At 42.2% G+C, this 18015-nt stretch overlaps 1 protein-coding gene across 1 annotated transcript in view; it reads left to right on the forward strand.

Moving 5' to 3' along the window:
• The first annotated feature begins 1025 nt into the window (after window positions 1–1025).
• serinc5 (serine incorporator 5) overlaps window positions 1026–18015 on the forward strand; it is a 51178-nt gene continuing 34188 nt past the window's right edge. The window contains exon 1 of the mRNA XM_065011630.1: window positions 1026–1203. Coding sequence (XP_064867702.1) covers window positions 1177–1203 — 27 coding nt within the window. The 5' untranslated portion in view covers window positions 1026–1176. The remainder of the gene's footprint in view (window positions 1204–18015) is intronic.

Consider the following 18015-nt stretch of genomic DNA (forward strand, 5'->3'; position numbering starts at 1 on the left):
AGCAGAATCACTCCAGGAATAGTTATGAGCGCCATTGTTAAGCCCTATATCGCTCATTCTGTGAGAGAATGCGAGACAGAATGAGAGAATGCACGTTTGACTCAAGATCAAATGCCTGCTCCCTTATCTGACTTTGACGTCAATATCACATGATATTGGTTCTCGGCATCACATGATATGAAAATAAATATTAATATTATGCTAAATTAAATAAACGCCCAGGCTTCCCTGTCCCATATTACTCACAAGGACAGAGTAGGAAAAGGCTGCCTGTGTGAGTGAGCTCAGATATGCCATTCTGTATCCATGTGAAGGTCATTTTAGTCCACACAAACACGTAGACAAACACACCCACACTGAGTGAAAAAAAACAGCCCCTCTAAACATTCCTCCCTGTATCTTGTTTGCGTTTCTCTGTGGAAATGAAAGAGAGAAAAGATAAAAGTTTGAGAAGATGAGGTCAGTGTCATCACCCAGGTTCCGGCTAATAGACAAGTTGTTGAAGCTGAGACCTGAGATTTCGTTGTCTGTCACTATGGTGACTACAGTGATAGTCTCACTATGGAACATTATGAAAAGCCAACGCCAGAATCAGTAACACTTCTGTAACAAAGACACACAACGTGACAGACACATTAATAACAGACGCGCACGCGCACACACACACGGTTTATTCAAAAGGATTTCACTGTGACTGTAGGACATTTCTAATCCCTAATATAACAGTTTATTGACCAACTGTCATGAACGGAATCTATATGAACCTAGAACAATGTGACTAAAACGGAAGTGAGAAATAAATGAAATGAGAAAAGACAATATTATAAATTAAATGTGTCATTGTCACAGTATCTTATTTTGTCGTATTAACTGTTTATAACGCTTCATAGTGATTTATTACACAGTACCTCTACATCTTACTTGCTTTGAGTCACGCTCTAGTGACTCAAAGGTTAAATAGTGGCTTTTGTCTGTGCAATGAGTGGTTCAGCAGCTGCCTGTAGCAAGCAACGCCATCACGATAAAAACAGTGGGAGGAGAGAACGAGAGAGACGGGGAAGACTGGGTCACACGTACTGTCCCCACGGTCTTTTAAAGTAGATCTCTACAAGAGAACGTCCGGAACTGGAAAAGTGGGCTACATTCTGAAAGGGTATTTTTGACCACCGTAACAAGATGTGTACCCCGCGCTGTATAGGGCAGGTGAGTAATAATAAGCAAGTGTGTTCTACTGATGTCGGAATATTAGTTGGCACGTTCATGTAAAATTCTCCGGCAACCGGCTAATATTATAGCTAGCTATCCCTGTTTTGCTAATAATTTAAACTCCAGCATAATGTGTAGTTTACATTTGATGAACAATGTCGACATGTAGTGGTTTTTGTTTTATTCTTAATTTCAATGTGTATTGAAGGTTGAAATTAATTTTTGTATTTTATTAAATGTGTGTGTGTATATATGTGTCTTCCAACGGTTGGCTAAAAGCTCATTTAGCTAGCTATTCCTTGCTGATGACAAATCGAAGATAAAGCCAGACAGCTTCCAAAAATGTATACAAAGTAACGTTAGCGCACAATGCATCTACAAAGCTGCTGTGATTCGTATCAGAAGCGAGTCTGTAACATTTGTGTAAACTGGCTAAATGTTACTGGTGTTAGCAATGTCAGTTCGACTGTAAACAATGTACTATAATATCGTTGCACTGTTTATCATGCGGTGACACAATTTTGGGTTCAGTGCCTAAATTTGCCGCTCAGGCTACCTCTACAAACATAGTCTAGCCTTTGTGTTCGGCTTGGTCCAATTCGTTTTTTGAATTGATCTCACAGTTTTCCAGTGACGTAATGCTGTGTGGTTCTGATGGCTTTGGCAGATCTCTTCTTTCCCAGTTTAATGATATGTGTCCGCTTGACTAGCAGTACTGAGTTTAATTCAATATACAATGCGATCTTCGTATTCTGATAGCAGAAGTCGCGTCTAAATGTCAAGTGTAGACATGACCCTTGGGACGTCCCTACCCCAAATCCTAACCTTAACCCTAAATGTAACAAAGCCATCACCTACAGAGAAATTAACCTGGAGAAGAGCCCCATAAGCTAGCTGGTCCTGGGGCTCTGTTCACAAACACAAACAGACCCCACAGAGCCCCAGGACAGCAACACTTAGACCCAACCAAATCATGAGAAAGGAAAAAGATAATTACTTGACACATTGGAAATCATTTACAAAAAAACAGAGCAAACCAGAATGCTATTTGGCCCTAAACAGTGAGTACACAGTGGCAGAATACCTGACCACAGTGACTGATCCAAAATTAAGGAAATCGTTGACTATGTACAGACTCAGTGAGCATAGCCTTGCTATTGAGAAAGGCCCCAAAGGCAGACCTGGCATGGAAAAGAAGACAGGCTATGTGCACACTGCCCACAAAATGAGATGGAAACTGAGCTGCACTTCCTAACTTCCGGCCAAATGTATGACCATATTAGAGACACATAGTTCCCTCAGATTACACAGACCCACAAAGAATTTGAAACCAATCCAATTTTGATAAACTCCCATATCTATTCGGTGAAATATCACAGTGTGCAATATTTATGACCTTTTGCCACAAGAGGTCAACCAGTGAAGAACAAACAGCATTATGTTTATTTGTTATTATGTTTATTTTTTCCCCCTTTTGTACTTGAACTATTTGCACATCATTACAACACTGTATATAGACATAATATGACATTTTAAATGGCTTTATTCATTTGGAACTTTTGTAAGTGTAATGTTTACTGTTTATTTTTTTTATTGCTTATTTCACTTTTGTTTATGATCTATTTCACTTTCTTTGGCAATGTAAACATGTTTCCCCCATGCCAATAAAGGCCCTTAAATTGTAATAGAAAATGGAATTGTGTTCAGATCTGGCTGACCCCTTCAGGAGGTGGTCAGGGATGCATTGTGTGCGGGTTTCTCCTCAGTCTGGACTCTATCAGGCTACTGAAAGCACATACAGTAGGCGACATCATCCGCACTTCGCCCACAAGTCTTCATAAAATATGTGTTTTGGGAGCGAGAGGCACCTTTTTTCCATTAAACATGGGAGGAAATGCGTTCCTAGCCGGTGAGGAACGTGTTTGCTGGCTACATAAATGCTAGCCAGCTCGCTTATTAGGAAAACTACTTTTTGTTTGGCTAGAGTTATGCTAACCTTTTTGCCATCCCTTCAGTTGGCTAGCTACAGAGGCTAGCTGGCTAGTTAGCTACAGCAGTTGGCTACTGCCATCAAGTTGTTGTTTTGTTATTATCAGATTTATACTCGCATACTGGCATTTAAATATAGCGCGGGAAAAGGGAATCCGGACACTCCATGATCAGAATACAAAAGCTGCATGAGCTGCCAAGTCTAGACACGATACCCTTGAACTGAACTGTTGGTTAAGGGCTTGTACCTACGCATTTCACGGGGAAGTCTACACTTGTTGTTTTCGGCGCATGTGGCAAATAAAGTTTGATTTGATTATCCTAGGTGAAGACGCATGACGTGATCAGAATACAAAAGCTGCATGAACTGACAAGTCTAGAGACGGCTACTTGGGGATGATATGGCCAAGCCATTAGGTGATGAGCAGAGCTTCTATGGCTGAAAAGACTACGGGGTAGTTTACTCATAGGTTTCTAGTGTCAAACCAACCAATCAAAAGTCCACTAACACATAGTTAAACATGACTTCATGTTGAGATATTTGAGGAAAATATATCATCCAAGCAGGGACACAGAAAACGTATATTTCCCATGGAATAGACCTAGTTCTTGGCATTGTTCCATTAAGGAGGAGAGGATCATGGGCCAGGGCTGATCCTAACTGCCTGCTAGTCTAACCACACGGAATAGTTTCTCCTCCAGATGAATTTAATTACAGGGACACATCCCTTATCCAGTGCAGTCAGGGCCATCCCTTCAGGCCATTCAATGGAGAAAGGAATTAAAGGAAATGAGGGGTGGTGTGTGTGTGGCTGAGATTTGCAGAAAATTAAGCACAAACACTTTAGTCAAAATTGTCCTGCTGTACAGGCCATATGCTAATCCGGTCACAGACCCCTATTAGCTTTGTCCCTGTCAACGTGTGTGTGTATACGTTTGTGTGTGTGTGTGTGTGTGTGTGTGTGTGTGTGTGTGTGTGTGTGTGTGTGTGTGTGTGTGTGTGTGTGTGTGTGTGTGTGTGTGTGTGTGTGTGTGTGTGTGTGTGTGTGTGTGTGTGTGTGTGTGTGTGTGTGTGTGTGTGTGTGTGTGTGTGTGTGGTCTGTTCATTTCCTCCTTGGTTGAATGTGGGGGGGCTGGCTGTTTTGGATTCGATTAGTATTGGAGAGAAACGGGCCAGAGCTTGACAGAATAGGTGGTGTAGATGGACGCGAAGAGAAGTAGTCTGGGACAGGAGAGTCTGGACCAGGGAGGTGTCTCTGATAGGTGCAGCCGTAACTCTGACCTACGTTGGAAACATAACGTTATGGTGAGAAACACAGCAGTGAGAGGTAGGGACACACTGTAGTCACACACTGACTCAGCATACACCTGCCTTGCAGTACTAGTCTGGCAGACACACACACCTGCAGCTGACTAACATAAACATCCAGTAGATGTCTGTCACTCCGGGCCTGCCGCAGTGCCACCTGGCCCCACTTTGCATTCAGACACAGGTCCCAGGCCTGCTGGGCAGTTTAGCCCATAATAGTAGAGGTCAGGCTTTGGGCAAAGAGATCTAACCCTGGAACAGTGACAGAAGGATTCCTTCTGAACCAACGTGGCTAAGTAAACAAAGCCATAGTGTATATATGCATAGTCAGTCTCATAGACTGTCTTCATGTTTAGGAAACAACACGTGTAGTGATTATGATGAAGTGTCCTTTCAAAACCCCTCTGCCTGTGAACACAGACGAATACAGGCTTCCGTAGGAGGGGACTTGAGCGCTGAGCCCTCAATCAAAACCCAGGATAATGTGGTCTTTGATTGGCTTGGCCTGTACCAGGTATAGCCATTAGAACACTAAAGTTTGGCTCAGGCTACGATGAGAGCATAGTTGTGGTTGGGAGTAGGACTATGTCTGGAGCTAGTTGCTCTGCTCTAGTTTAGTGTGTGTTTACGTTTGGATGTTTATTTAGCATGTACCCGGATGTGCTGAGGGTCTGCATGTAGAGAGGGTAGTATGATGAAACCCAGTGAAATGCCCGTCTGCTTGGTGCTAATGGAAGCGAGAGAGAAAGAGAGATGTAGACACCTGAGCCATAAGGGAGACTAGGCATCTACCACCCCACTATCAGATTAGGGGGGTGGGGGGGCAATGTAGCAGATTGTTTTTGTCTCCCCACTTTGGTTCTGAAATCACCATCACCCTCCAATTCACTTGTCATTTTTGCAGATTAAGTATTTGAGCTAGTAATGTATCAATATTTATCACCAAGGAATATATAGAACTTTGGATTTCACCCCCATCTCAAAAACAAATGGTCTTCTCTTGCTTCTGCCATCCAGTAAGCCTCTCTAAAAGTGACCATATACACTGATTGTTTAAAGCAAAACTACCAAAACTATTGGTGATGGTGAACCTGAACAATCTAAATAATATCTATTGTAAGGCCCCATTTGTTACGTACGCCTCTATGAAGAGGGAACGCAACACCCTGCTACAATTAAACTCTCCGTGAAGTGAAAAAGGTATGGACTGTAGGTGCGAGTAAGAATGACAACAAGCAGAATGTGGTACAGTTTACAAGGACTTTATTCCTTTACACGGTAATATGGGGAAAAGGGGCTGGACGGAACCAAAGCAAAGAAAGTAAATCTCAAAGCCCCCCCTCCTATCTTACCTGCCTAACCAATACTTACCTAATTTAGCACCACCTGGTGCCCTAACCAAAATACAGGGGGTGGTCCGCCCAGGTCTTACCTAGTGTGCCTAGACAGCGAATATGCTACGGGTATATGTATGCCCGCGGGCCTCTTGCCTAAGCACTCCCTAGGTGCCTTCCCCTTCTCCCCTGGGAACAAATGAAACAGAATATTAAACAACTTCACAAACAAACTAAGAAACAAAGGACAACAAATAAGCTCTATCTGACCAACTTCCCAGCAATGAACTCCCAGCAAAATCAACCTCTAGCAAAATCTCTCTGCAATGACCTCCCAGCAAATCTCTTTCTCCTGAACAGAACACTGGCTTTTATATAGCTTCAGATTGAATGGGTAATTGGAGACAGCTGCGTCTTGACGAGGGGGCGGGGTCAGCTCTCCAATTAGCCATGGAGTCGACCAATCAGCTGCTTGAGGGATTTCAGGAAGCCATTTCCTGAAATAAACACATGCAAATACACAAACTACAACACATAAACTGGGGAACGTAACACCGTTCAGCAGGTAGCTTACTTTTTTTCCCGTAAAACACCATTTTCAACAGTGCATAGATATCAATAACCTAGCAAGTTACATAGTTTGTCACTCAATGAATAAAGCATAATATCACACAAACCATTTTAGTATTTGAACGCTGAAGATGCCGCGCAGATATACAAGATCAGGAAAGGTCAAAGATTTTTTTTTAATTGGCCTCAGCTTCATGTTGAATCCACTCTTCCACTGTTGGTAGCCGTGGTAATTGTAAAAGTGAGGCCTGCATATGACTGAAGCTCCCTGACCCAGTCTGCCCGAAGCGGTAGGACTTTCTTCCCATTCAGCTTCTGGCATTTAGATCCAAACAGTGCACTGCCACCACCACCAGTTCTTCTTTTGACGTCAAAGCCCAAATGTATTGTTGCGTTTTTGATAAATGAAGTGTATACTTTTTTTAAATGATCAACTTTTGCATAAATACTGTTTAGATGGAATATCATCAACCTAAGTTGTTCGTTTTGTGGAAATATATTGTGCAACCTTCCCTTGCATATCTGTGAATCGTTACATCCCTATAAACCGCTGACTCAGCCAGCACTTGACAAGAGATGGTTGCATAATTCATTGGCATACATGTGTTTGATACTTGATATCCATCTCAGATGAAAAAACCTGCTACACATTGAAGTTTGACATGTAACTAGAGGTAATCCATTGTCACAGTTAACACAGTTATTAGCAAGATGCTTTATCTGTGCGGTTGTGTCGGAAGTAAAGGTAAATATGGCTGTGTAGCAGTGTGTTATGACTGGACCACATTCTTCCTCTGTGTACTGTCTGTCTGTTCGCCTGTGCCTCTGTGTACTGTCTGTCTGTCCGCCTGTGCCTGTGTACTGTCTGTCTGTCCGCCTGTGCCTCTGTGGGTCTCTTTTCTTCAGTTTGTTTCTGTCATGGATGCCTCTTGGGTTGCTCAACATTCCCTTTGTCCCTTTCCCTCTCGCTTTCTCTCTTCCTTTATACGCCTGTCTTTGTTTAGCGTAACCAGGGGCTGTATTTACCCCGTTAAGGAGTTGGTAAACCTGTATGTGTGATTGTGTGTGTGTGTGATTGTGTGTCTGTGTCAGTGTATAGGAAACAGTTCAGTGTAGAGGTCGACCGATTAATCGGAATGGCCGATTAATTAGGGCCGATTTCAAGTTTTCATAACAACCGGAAATCGGTATTTTTGGACACTGATTTGGCCAATTTTTTTAAATGGATTATTATTATTATTTTTACACCTTTATTTATCCTTTATTTAACTAGGCAAGTCAGTTAAGAACACATTCTTATTTTCAATGACGGCCTAGGAACAGTGGGTTAACTGCCTGTTCAGGGGCAGAATGACAGATATATACCTTGTCAGCTCAGGGATTCAATCTTGCAACCTTACAGTTAACTAGTCCAACGCTCCAACCACCTGATTACATTGCACTCCACGAGGAGACTGCCTGTTACGCGAATGCAGTAAGCCAAGGTAAGTTGCTAGCTAGCACTAAACTTATCTTATAAAAAACAATCAATCAATCATAATCACTAGTTAACTACACATGGTTGATGATATTACTAGTTTATCTAGCGTGTCCTGCGTTGCATATAATCGATGCGGTGCGTATTCGCGAAAAAGGACTGTCTTGCTCCAATGTGTACTTAACCATAAACATCAATGCCTTTCTTAAAATCAATACACAGAAGTATATCTTTTTAAACCTGCATATTTAGTTAATATTGCCTGCTAACATGACTCGTTGCGAACTGTGAAGACTATTTCTTCCTAACAAAGACAACAACTTTGCCAAACGGGGGATGATTTAACAAAAGCGCATTTGCGAAAAAAGCACAATCGTTGCATGACTGTACATAACCATAAACATCAATGCCTTTCTTAAAATCAATACACAGAAGTATATATTTTTTAAACCTGCATATTGTGCTAAAAGAAATCCAGGTTACCAGGCAATATTAACCAGGTGAAATTGTATCACTTCTTTTGCATTCATTGCACGCAGAGTCAGTGTATATGCAACAGTTTGGGCCGCCTAATTTGCCAGAATTTTACATAATTATGACATAACATTGAAGGTTGTGCAATGTAACAGGAATATTTAGACTTAGTGATGCCACCCGTTAGATAAAATAAGGAACGGTTCCGTATTTCACTGTTTTCGAGATGATAGTTTCCGGATTCGACCATATTAATGACCTAAGGCTCGTATTTCTGTGTGTTATTATGTTATAATTAAGTCTATGATTTGATAGAGCAGTGTGACTGAGCGGTGGTAGGCACCAGCAGGCTCGTAAGCATTCATTCAAACAGCACTTTCGTGCGTTTTGCCAGCAGTTCTTCGCTGTGCTTCAAGCACTGCGCTGTTTATGACTTCAAGCCTATCAACTCCCGAGATTAGGCTGGTGTAACCGATGTGAAATGGCTAGCTAGTTAGCAAGGTGCGCGCTAATAGCGTTTCAAACGTCACTCGCTCTGAGACTTGGAGTGGTTGTTCTCCTAACTCTGTCGGCCCGTGTGTGTGTGTGTGTGTGTGTGTGTGTGTGTAGGCAGGCGTGTGTTTGTGTGTGTTTGCCTCAGCCTTCTGTCTTTGTCTTCCTGGGTTTCTGTATGTGGTCACATCCTCTCTCGTTCTCTCTGCAGACACAAAGCGAGGGAGGGAGAGGGTCATAGCCATGGGAAGTAGTTTAAGGGTGGGGTTGCTGCAAATTTTTTCGCCAAACGGGGATGCTGGCTGGCTTGATGTAACCATAGCATGACTTTACATGTAACTGTTGTGTTCAGATACAGTCCTATCCTGATTTGCCGGTGTTGTGTTCTGCTTATTGTTTCACAGTCTGGGTTTGACCCGTGTGCGTGTGTGTGCGCGTGCATGCGTGTGTGTGTGCTCTCCACCCTCTTTTGTTGCTATCTCAGTCCTGTAGTGGTATCTCATAGTGTTAGAGATATCCCTCGACCTGGGAACAGCTGTGGGTTTCACACACTCATCTGTCTGTTGTTGTTGTGTCAACCTGCTGATTCATTCTTTTTCAAGCCCTCAATTTTGTAATGATGTCGAAATGCAGTGTGTACACTGAGCATGCAAAACATTATGAATGCCTGCTCTTTCCAAGACACTGACTGATCAGTTGAAACCTGGTGACCGCTATGATCCCTTATTGATGTCACTTGTTATATATATACAAAAGTATGTGGACAGCCCGTCAAATTAGTGGATTCGGCTATTTCAGCCACACCCATTGCTGACAAGTGTATAAAATCGAGCGCACAGCCATGAGATCTCCACAGTCAAACATTGGCAGTGGAACGACCTTACTGAAGAGCCTAGTGACTTTCAATGTGGCACCGTCATAGGATGACATCTTTCCAACAAGTCAGTTCGTCAAGTTTCTGCCCTGGTCAACTGTAAGTGCAGTTGTAAGTGGAAACGTCAAGGAGCAACAACGGCTCAGCTGCAAAGTGTTAGGCCACACAAGCTCACAGAACGGGACCACTGATTGCTGAAGTGTGTAGCGCGTAAAAATCGTCTGTCCTCGGTTGCAACACTCACTACCGAGTTCCAAACTGCCTCTGGAAGCAATGTCAGTGAAATAGATTTCCATGGACAAGTAGTCGCACACAAGCCTAAGATCACCATGCGCAATGCCAAGTGTCGGCTGGAATGGTGTAAAGCTCGCCGCCATTGGACTCTGGAGCAGTGGAACACTTGTCTGGAGTGATGAATCACGCTTCACCATTTGTCAGTCCGACAGATGAATCTGGGTTTGGCGGATGCCAGTAAAACGCTACCTGCCAGAATGCATAGTGACAACTGTAAAGTTTGGTGGAGGAGGAATAATGGTCTGGGGCTGTTTTTCATGATTTGGGCTAGGCCCCTTAGTTCCAGTGAAGGAAAATCTTAACAGTACAGCATGTACAGCAATGACATTCTAGACGATTCTGTGCTTCCAACTTTGTGGCAACAGTTTGGGGAAGGCCCTTTCCTGTTTCAGCTTGACAATGCTCCCGTTCACAAAGCAAGGTCCATACAGAAATGGTTTTTCTAGATCGGTGTGGAAGAATTTAATTGGCCTGCATAGAACCCTGACCTCGACCCCATCAAACACCTTTGGGATGAATTGGAACACCGACTGCGAGCCAGGCCTAAAGGGCCAACATCAGTTCCCCACCCTCACTAATGCCCTTGTGGCTGAATGGAAGCAAGTCCCCGCAGCAATGTTCCAACATCTAGTGGAAAGCCTTCCCAGAAGAGTGGAGGCTGTTATAGCAGCAAAGTGGGGGGACCAACTCCATATTAATGCCAATGATTTTGGAATGAGATGTTCTACGAGCAGGTGTCCAGATATCTTTGGTCACTTAGTGTATGTACTACACAGAAATGCATAATTATGAATGTCATTCTCTACATGGTGATGTATCCTGAATAGGTACACAATGGTAGAAATATTTAATTTTCCACTTTGGCATGTTTGGGTATTATTCTGCACACTGGCTAGTATTCTAATGATCTCCGCCCCAGACAAGACCAAATGTTCCAGATTGGACCAACCGTGTGCCAATCATAGACGTATATGTTTCAAATGTTTGGACATCACAGCACAGTAGAGTAAAGTTCATTACAGTACAGCACAGTACACTACAGTAGAATTCAGTAATGTACTGTATAATTTAGTTCAGTACAGTACAATACAGTAAATTATACTGTACTCTACTCCAGTATTCTCTACTGTACTAAACTCTACTCTACTTTTCTTTACTGTACTGTACTGTACTGTACTGTACTGTACTGTACTTTGCTATCAAACTTATGAAACAGACGTCTGTGATTGGTTCAGATTTGGACGGACCAAATTTCAACGACCTTTCAACGTCCATGGATGTCCCATGTCGGTCGGTGCTCAGTGGGTGAGAGTGCTGTTTATCAGTAAATGGAAAGAGAGGGGACTCATTGGTGGCTGTCACTAAGAGCTGGGAGAGGTGACATTAACTGGAGAGAGAGAGAGAAGAGAGACAGGGAGAGAGAGAGGAAGGCGTTGTCCAGACAGTTTTCATACTCTTGCTTTGACCACCCCGCAACAGAAAGAAAACCGTTATGAGCTGAACATAACAGTATGTCAGTGGAAGGGAGGACAGTACCAGGAGACCCTATGAGCTGAACATAACAGTATGTCAGTGGAAGGGAGGACAGTAGCAGGTGACCCTATGAGCTGAACATAACAGTATGTCAGTAGAAGGGAGGACAGTAGCAGGTGACCCTATGAGCTGAACATAACAGTATGTCAGTGGAAGGGAGGACAGTAAAGCAGGAGACTCTATGAGCTGAACATAACAGTATGTCAGTGGAAGGGAGGACAGTACCAGGAGACCCTATGAGCTGAACATAACAGTATGTCAGTGGAAGGGAGGACAGTACCAGGAGACCCTATGAGCTGAACATAACAGTATGTCAGTTGAAGGGAGGACAGTAGCAGGAGACACTATGAGCTGAACATAACAGTATGTCACTGGAAGGGAGGACAGTAGCAGGAGACACTATGAGCTGAACATAACAGTATGTCAGTGGAAGGGAGGACAGTAGCAGGAGACACTATGAGCTGAACATAACAGTATGTCAGTGGAAGGGAGGACAGTAACAGGAGACCCTATGAGCTGAACATAACAGTATGTCAGTGGAAGGGAGGACAGTAGCAGGAGACCCTATGAGCTGAACATAACAGTATGTCAGTGGAAGAGAGGACAGTAACAGGAGACACTATGAGCTGAACATAACAGTATGTCAGTGGAAGGGAGGACAGTATCAGGAGACCCTATGAGCTGAACATAACAGTATGCCAGTGGAAGGGAGGACAGTAGCAGGAGACCCTATGAGCTGAACATAACAGTATGTCAGTGGAAGGGAGGACAGTAGCAGGTGACCCTATGAGCTGAACATAACAGTATGCCAGTTGAAGGGAGGACAGTAAGCAGGTGACCCAACTGTGGTTTGTCACTACTATGAATTCCCATTGTAGCCAATTCAGTTGCAGTCATTCTGTTACAGATTTATTGGTCATTCTGCTACCAATTTGGTAACAGAATGACACATTTTAGTCACTTAATAAGTTATAAACCAAATTGTTGTCAGTAAAAACACTATAACTTATTGGTAGGTCTACGTTTACTTCTTATTTCTGTGAGCTTACATTATCCTCACGAGGGACAGAAAAAAGCTTAAAGGTATGTGGGTTTTTGGTAACAGAATTACAGTTGGTAATATTTCTTAAACTTAGAGAAGGCAAATAATTTCTGCAAAACTTAATTTAAATGTTGATATTAGTTGGTAGGGGTCTTTACTTCAAAATGATTGTGTTTTGATTAGGGTTGGGCGGTATCTAGATTTTCATACTTGATCTTGACATCTAGCTACTCAGCTAGAAAGTTAGCAAACCAAATGCATAGCTGGAGTCCTGAGCTGAAAGTCATTTATGACACATCTTAGATTTCTTATAGTTAGAATTAAAAGTGCAATATGCAGAAATTGCGTCTCCATTTCCCGATTGCTAAAATTCTAATAGTTCACCAAATTGTATTTTATGTGACAAAACAAGTAGTCATTGTGTAGAGAATCATTGTACCATCTAAACTGCTGTGAAATATCTTTTACATAACCAAAAATATTGTATTTTCAGCTGTTTGAAGATGGTGTACAAAACCGAAAGTCAAAGACACGAAAACTAAACTTAAGAACAGGAAGCATAGAAATAGAGCACCTAGAACAGATCTACCGCTTCCCAGATTGACTTTAAACGATAATGACACATTTCCATGTGAATTTGGTCAGGTTGCACAGAAAGTTACATATTTTAGGTTTAACTTATAGTTAGTTAATATCAGTGGCGTACAACGCACTGCGCAGCCCCCACAAGGCGGGGGTGTCCCCCCCCCCCAAAACATGTAATATATACAGTACCACTCAAAAAGTTTGGACAGGGTTATTTTCTACATTGTAGAATAATAGCGAAGACATCAAAACTATAAAATAACACATATGGAATCATATAGTAACCAAAAAAGTGTTAAACAAATCAAAATACATTTTATGAGAGATTCTTCAAAGTAGCCACCCTTTACCTTGATGACAGATCTGCTTTTCCTTCCAGCACAGAACCCCCACACATCACACCTCCTCCTCCATGCTTCACGGTGGGAACCACACATGCGGTGATCATCCATTTACCTACTCTGCATCTCACAAAGAGACGGCGGTTGGAACCAAAAATCTCAATTTGGGCTCATCAGACCAAAGGACAGATTTCCACCGGTCTAATGTCAATTGCCCGTGTTTCTTGGCCCAAGCAAGTCTCTTCATATTATTGGTGTCCTTTAGTAGTGGTTTCTTTGCAGCAATTCGACCATGAAGACCTGATTCACGCAGTCTTCTCTGAACAGTTGACGTTGAGATGTGTCTGTTACTAGAACTCTGTGAAGCATTTATTTGGACTGCAATTTCTGAGGCTGGTAACTCTAATGAACTTATCCTCTGCAGCAGAGTTAACTCTGGGGCTTCCTTTCCTGTGGCGGATCTCATGAGAGCCAGTTTCATCATAGCACCTGATGGTTTTTGTAGCAGCACTTGAGGCCACTTTCCAAGTCCTTGAAATTTTCCAGATTGACTGACCTTCAAATGACGGTCTGTCATTTCCCTTTCCTTATTTGAGCTGTTCTTGTCATAGTATGGACTTGGTCTTTTACCAAATAGGGCTTTCTTATGTATACCAACCCCACCTGGTCACAACACAACTGATTGCCTCAAACGCATTAAGAAGGAAAGGAATTCCACAAATAAACTTTTAACAAGTGTCGTGGAAAATTGCAAGATTATGTTATAATGTTTGTATTGCATTGTAATAGTTGTTACATTCGACAGAATAGAGTACTGTGTGTGTGTTCCACTGATGATGGGCCTCTATGAGATAGCACTGACAGAGGAGATTTACAATGTCTTTGGGTGATAAAACCTAAAGAGCATTCCAGATTGGATGAGGGTAATGGTTCTGTGCTATGAAGTACCAGAAACGAGATTAGAACCTCATCTGAGGGACCAAACTGAACGATAATTTATAGTGAATGTTATCTGGCTAAGGGATACTCCTTTCTCAAGGAAAAGTCTTTCTTTGTGAACAGTTCCTCAGATCTGTGGATCGTCATGTAAGTTGAGAGGGATGTATCTTGGCTATAACAGATCTTTGTACTTTTCTGGTGGGACTTTTCAATGGTTCATTAGAGATAGCAAATCATTGAAAGTCAAAAAGGGCTATTGCAAAGCTCTTAATAAAAAATATGTAGTTTAAGTGTAACTCTGACTGGTGTGTAGTTTGTAACTCTCCTCATTTGGTAAAGCAGAAAAATGCCACCACACAAGGCACACCTGTTAATTGAAATGGATTACAGGTGACTACCTCAAGAAGCTGGTTGAGAGAATGCAAAATAGTGTGCAAAGCTGTCACCAAGGCAAAGGGTTGATACTTTGAAAAATCTCAAATATAAAATAAATGTCGATTTGTTTAACACTTTTTTGGTTACTACATGATTCCATATGTGTTATCTCATAGTTTGTCTTCACTATTATTCTACAATGTAAAAAAATTGTAAAAAATAAATAAAAACAGTGAATGAGTAGGTGTTTCCAAATGTTTCACTGGTACTGTATGTTTTTTATTCATATTTTTTTTACAGTATTGAAAATCATACAGTCAGTATTTTGAAATACCCCGGTATACGGAATAAACGGCATATCGCCTAGTTTTGATGTATTTCTAATACCTTTGAAGATTTTGTCTGCTAGATGTTTTTTAAGACCTCTTTTCCATCTGTTTGACCAGAAATCAAAGCATTCATCTATTCCCAATTTTTTTAACATAAAATTAGGGAAAAAATTATATATGCCTTAATTTCTAAACATATAGACTCATAGCTTTCCTTTTCCACCAAGTTTGATGTGCTTCTATGAACTTCAAGTTAGTGCTCATGGGACTTTTTACATGGAATGCACTGAAGTAAATCCAAGGCCAAGCATCCCGTTATACTAAAGCTCTGAGTGGCCCACTGGTTTTACACAGAGGAAAATGGGAGAAGGTGTGTGTGGGTTTGTGAGTGGACGTATGTATTCATGCATGTGTGGGACTGTGTGCGTCTTTGTGTGAGAACAACAGGGCAGGGTCTCTAGTTTACTGACCCCTTTAGGGAAGGCTGCTAAATGACTTAAATGTAAATGTAAATGTAAGGGGCTATCCCATTCCACCCCTAACTCCTGGGACAGCTGAAGGATGGGAGAGGGAGAAAGAGAGGGAGAGTATAACAGAAAGATCTAGAGGGAGAGAGAGAGTTGTCATTGTCCCTAGGGTCCAGCGATGGTTGAGTCACAGTGGGGGTTGGGGTGGTGTCAGTGGAAGAGGAGTGTGGTTGTGTAGGCCTTTTGTAGAACTGGTAGCCTGCCATGTAACCCTTTGTGGGTGTAGTGTGTGTGATTGCGTGTGAGTGTGTGGAGGGGGGTATGAGGGTGGTGTGGTTGGGATGAGGGATCGATGGCTACAGATTGAGGGGTAATAGTTTGGCAGGCTGGCTGCTAATATTGTCTGAACGGGGGCTTCCAAACATACAGGCAGACCACCTGAGGGAGGGGAGGGTCAGAGTTGGTTGTCATGGCATCTCCATTGTCTCTGTGTGCTGTGGAATGCCTCGGTACGGTAGCTAGCTATTCACTCAGCCCCACTTAGCTCCTCTAGCCCCCTCATTGTCTGTTCGTCCCACTGTGTTAGTGTTAGAGCGTCCCCATACACTGGCTCTATTAGATTAGCTAAACGGCTAAATACACACTCACTAAAGACAGCCAACACCCACTCAACCCTTTTTCTACTCCACTTCTTGAGTCTGTGTTGCCTAATTAATTATTATCAAAGAGAGGAACTAATCCCATTTAGTCCTGTGTAGTGTAGTATAGGATTTAGGCCCAAAATCAACTCCCTACCTCTACACAATATCCTGCACATTACCTCCAGCCCCCACTCGTTGACACTTCCTGTAATACCCCATACACTGGTAGATCTGAAAGAATTTGGTCACGTACACAGTTTAGCAGATGTTATAGCGGGTGCACTGAAATGCTTGTGTTACTAGCTGCTAACAATGCAGTAAAATGTCAAACAGGTACACACATAATCAACTAAAAAATAGAAAGAACAACAAGGAACGAATCCAATTAACAGTCCAAATAGCACTGTAACAGTAATCCAAATGCAATCTTTACGTATCTACACCGGATTCATTTGCACTATATGTACTAGGAATGACATGTACAGCAGTAGATACTGTATATTAGAGTGAGCTACACAATACTGTACATATAAAGTGGGTCAACAGTATGTCAACTTTAAAGTGACCAGTGACTGTTAGGGTTGCACATTTTGGGGAATATTCAGAGGTGGAAACTTTCCGTGGGAATTAACAAAAATATATGGAAATTAGTGGAAATATATGCAAAATAATATTACTACTATTTTAGTGTTTTTTGCATTGGATATATTTACCATATCATATGGAAACAAATATAAACATTTTACCTTAACATAAGTAGACATAATTGCAAATTATTAAATTCTTCCAATAGAAATAGAAAAATAACAATTTAGTTACGAATTGAACTTTAATTAAATGAGTTGACTCTTCACATGGTGTGATTTCACTGAACAACAAAAGAAAGGGAACATGGAATGATCCCCAATGATCCATCGCATCTCCCAAAAATGTTTTCAACATACATCTGTAAAATGATCTAGAAGTCTAGAAACTAAAGCTTTGGTTGTTATCCTCTCAGGCTTCCATGTCTTCTCCCTGGACCACCTCAATGTCTCTGAGGCCTCATCTTCACTGTCACTTTCCAACCTGGTTGAGGATGGCTCGTTGTCAGGCTCAAAGAGCCTAAACTTTGTCTGGATTTCCACCAATTTTTCAATCCTTGTATTGGTCAACCTGTTGCGTGCTTTGGTGTGTGTTTTCCCAAACAAGGACCAGTTGCGTTCTGAGGCGTCTGATGTTGGTGGGATTTGGAGGATGAAAAAGAGAAAGAGCCTTAGATCCACAAAGTCCCTTCCACCAGGTGGCTGATGAGATATGTTGGGACGATAGATGCCATATTGCATCTCCATCCCAAAGCCCTTGCTTGGAAGTGTACTTCGCCAGACTGCCAAGAACCTTGCCCTCATCCAGGCCAAGGTGGCGAGACACGGTAGTGATGACACCATAGGCCTTGTTGATCTCTGCACCCGACAGGATGCTCTTGCCAGCATGCTTGGGGTCCAACATGTACGCTGCGGCATGTATGGGCTTCAGGCAGAAGTCTTCACACTTTTTGATGTATTTCAGAATTGAAGTTTACTCTGCTTGGAGCAACAGTGAAGTGGACAGGGCAGTACGGATTTCTTCTCTTACATCTGCAAGCAGAGTCTGAACATCAGACAGGATGGCATTGTCTCCCTTAATCCATGCAATGGCTACTGCTATAGGTTTCAGGAGTTTCAGGCTGCGTACCACTCTATCCCAACATACATCATCCAGGAGG

Source organism: Oncorhynchus nerka, linkage group LG27 (assembly GCF_034236695.1).
Source record: "Oncorhynchus nerka isolate Pitt River linkage group LG27, Oner_Uvic_2.0, whole genome shotgun sequence".
Lineage (NCBI taxonomy): Eukaryota > Metazoa > Chordata > Actinopteri > Salmoniformes > Salmonidae > Oncorhynchus > Oncorhynchus nerka.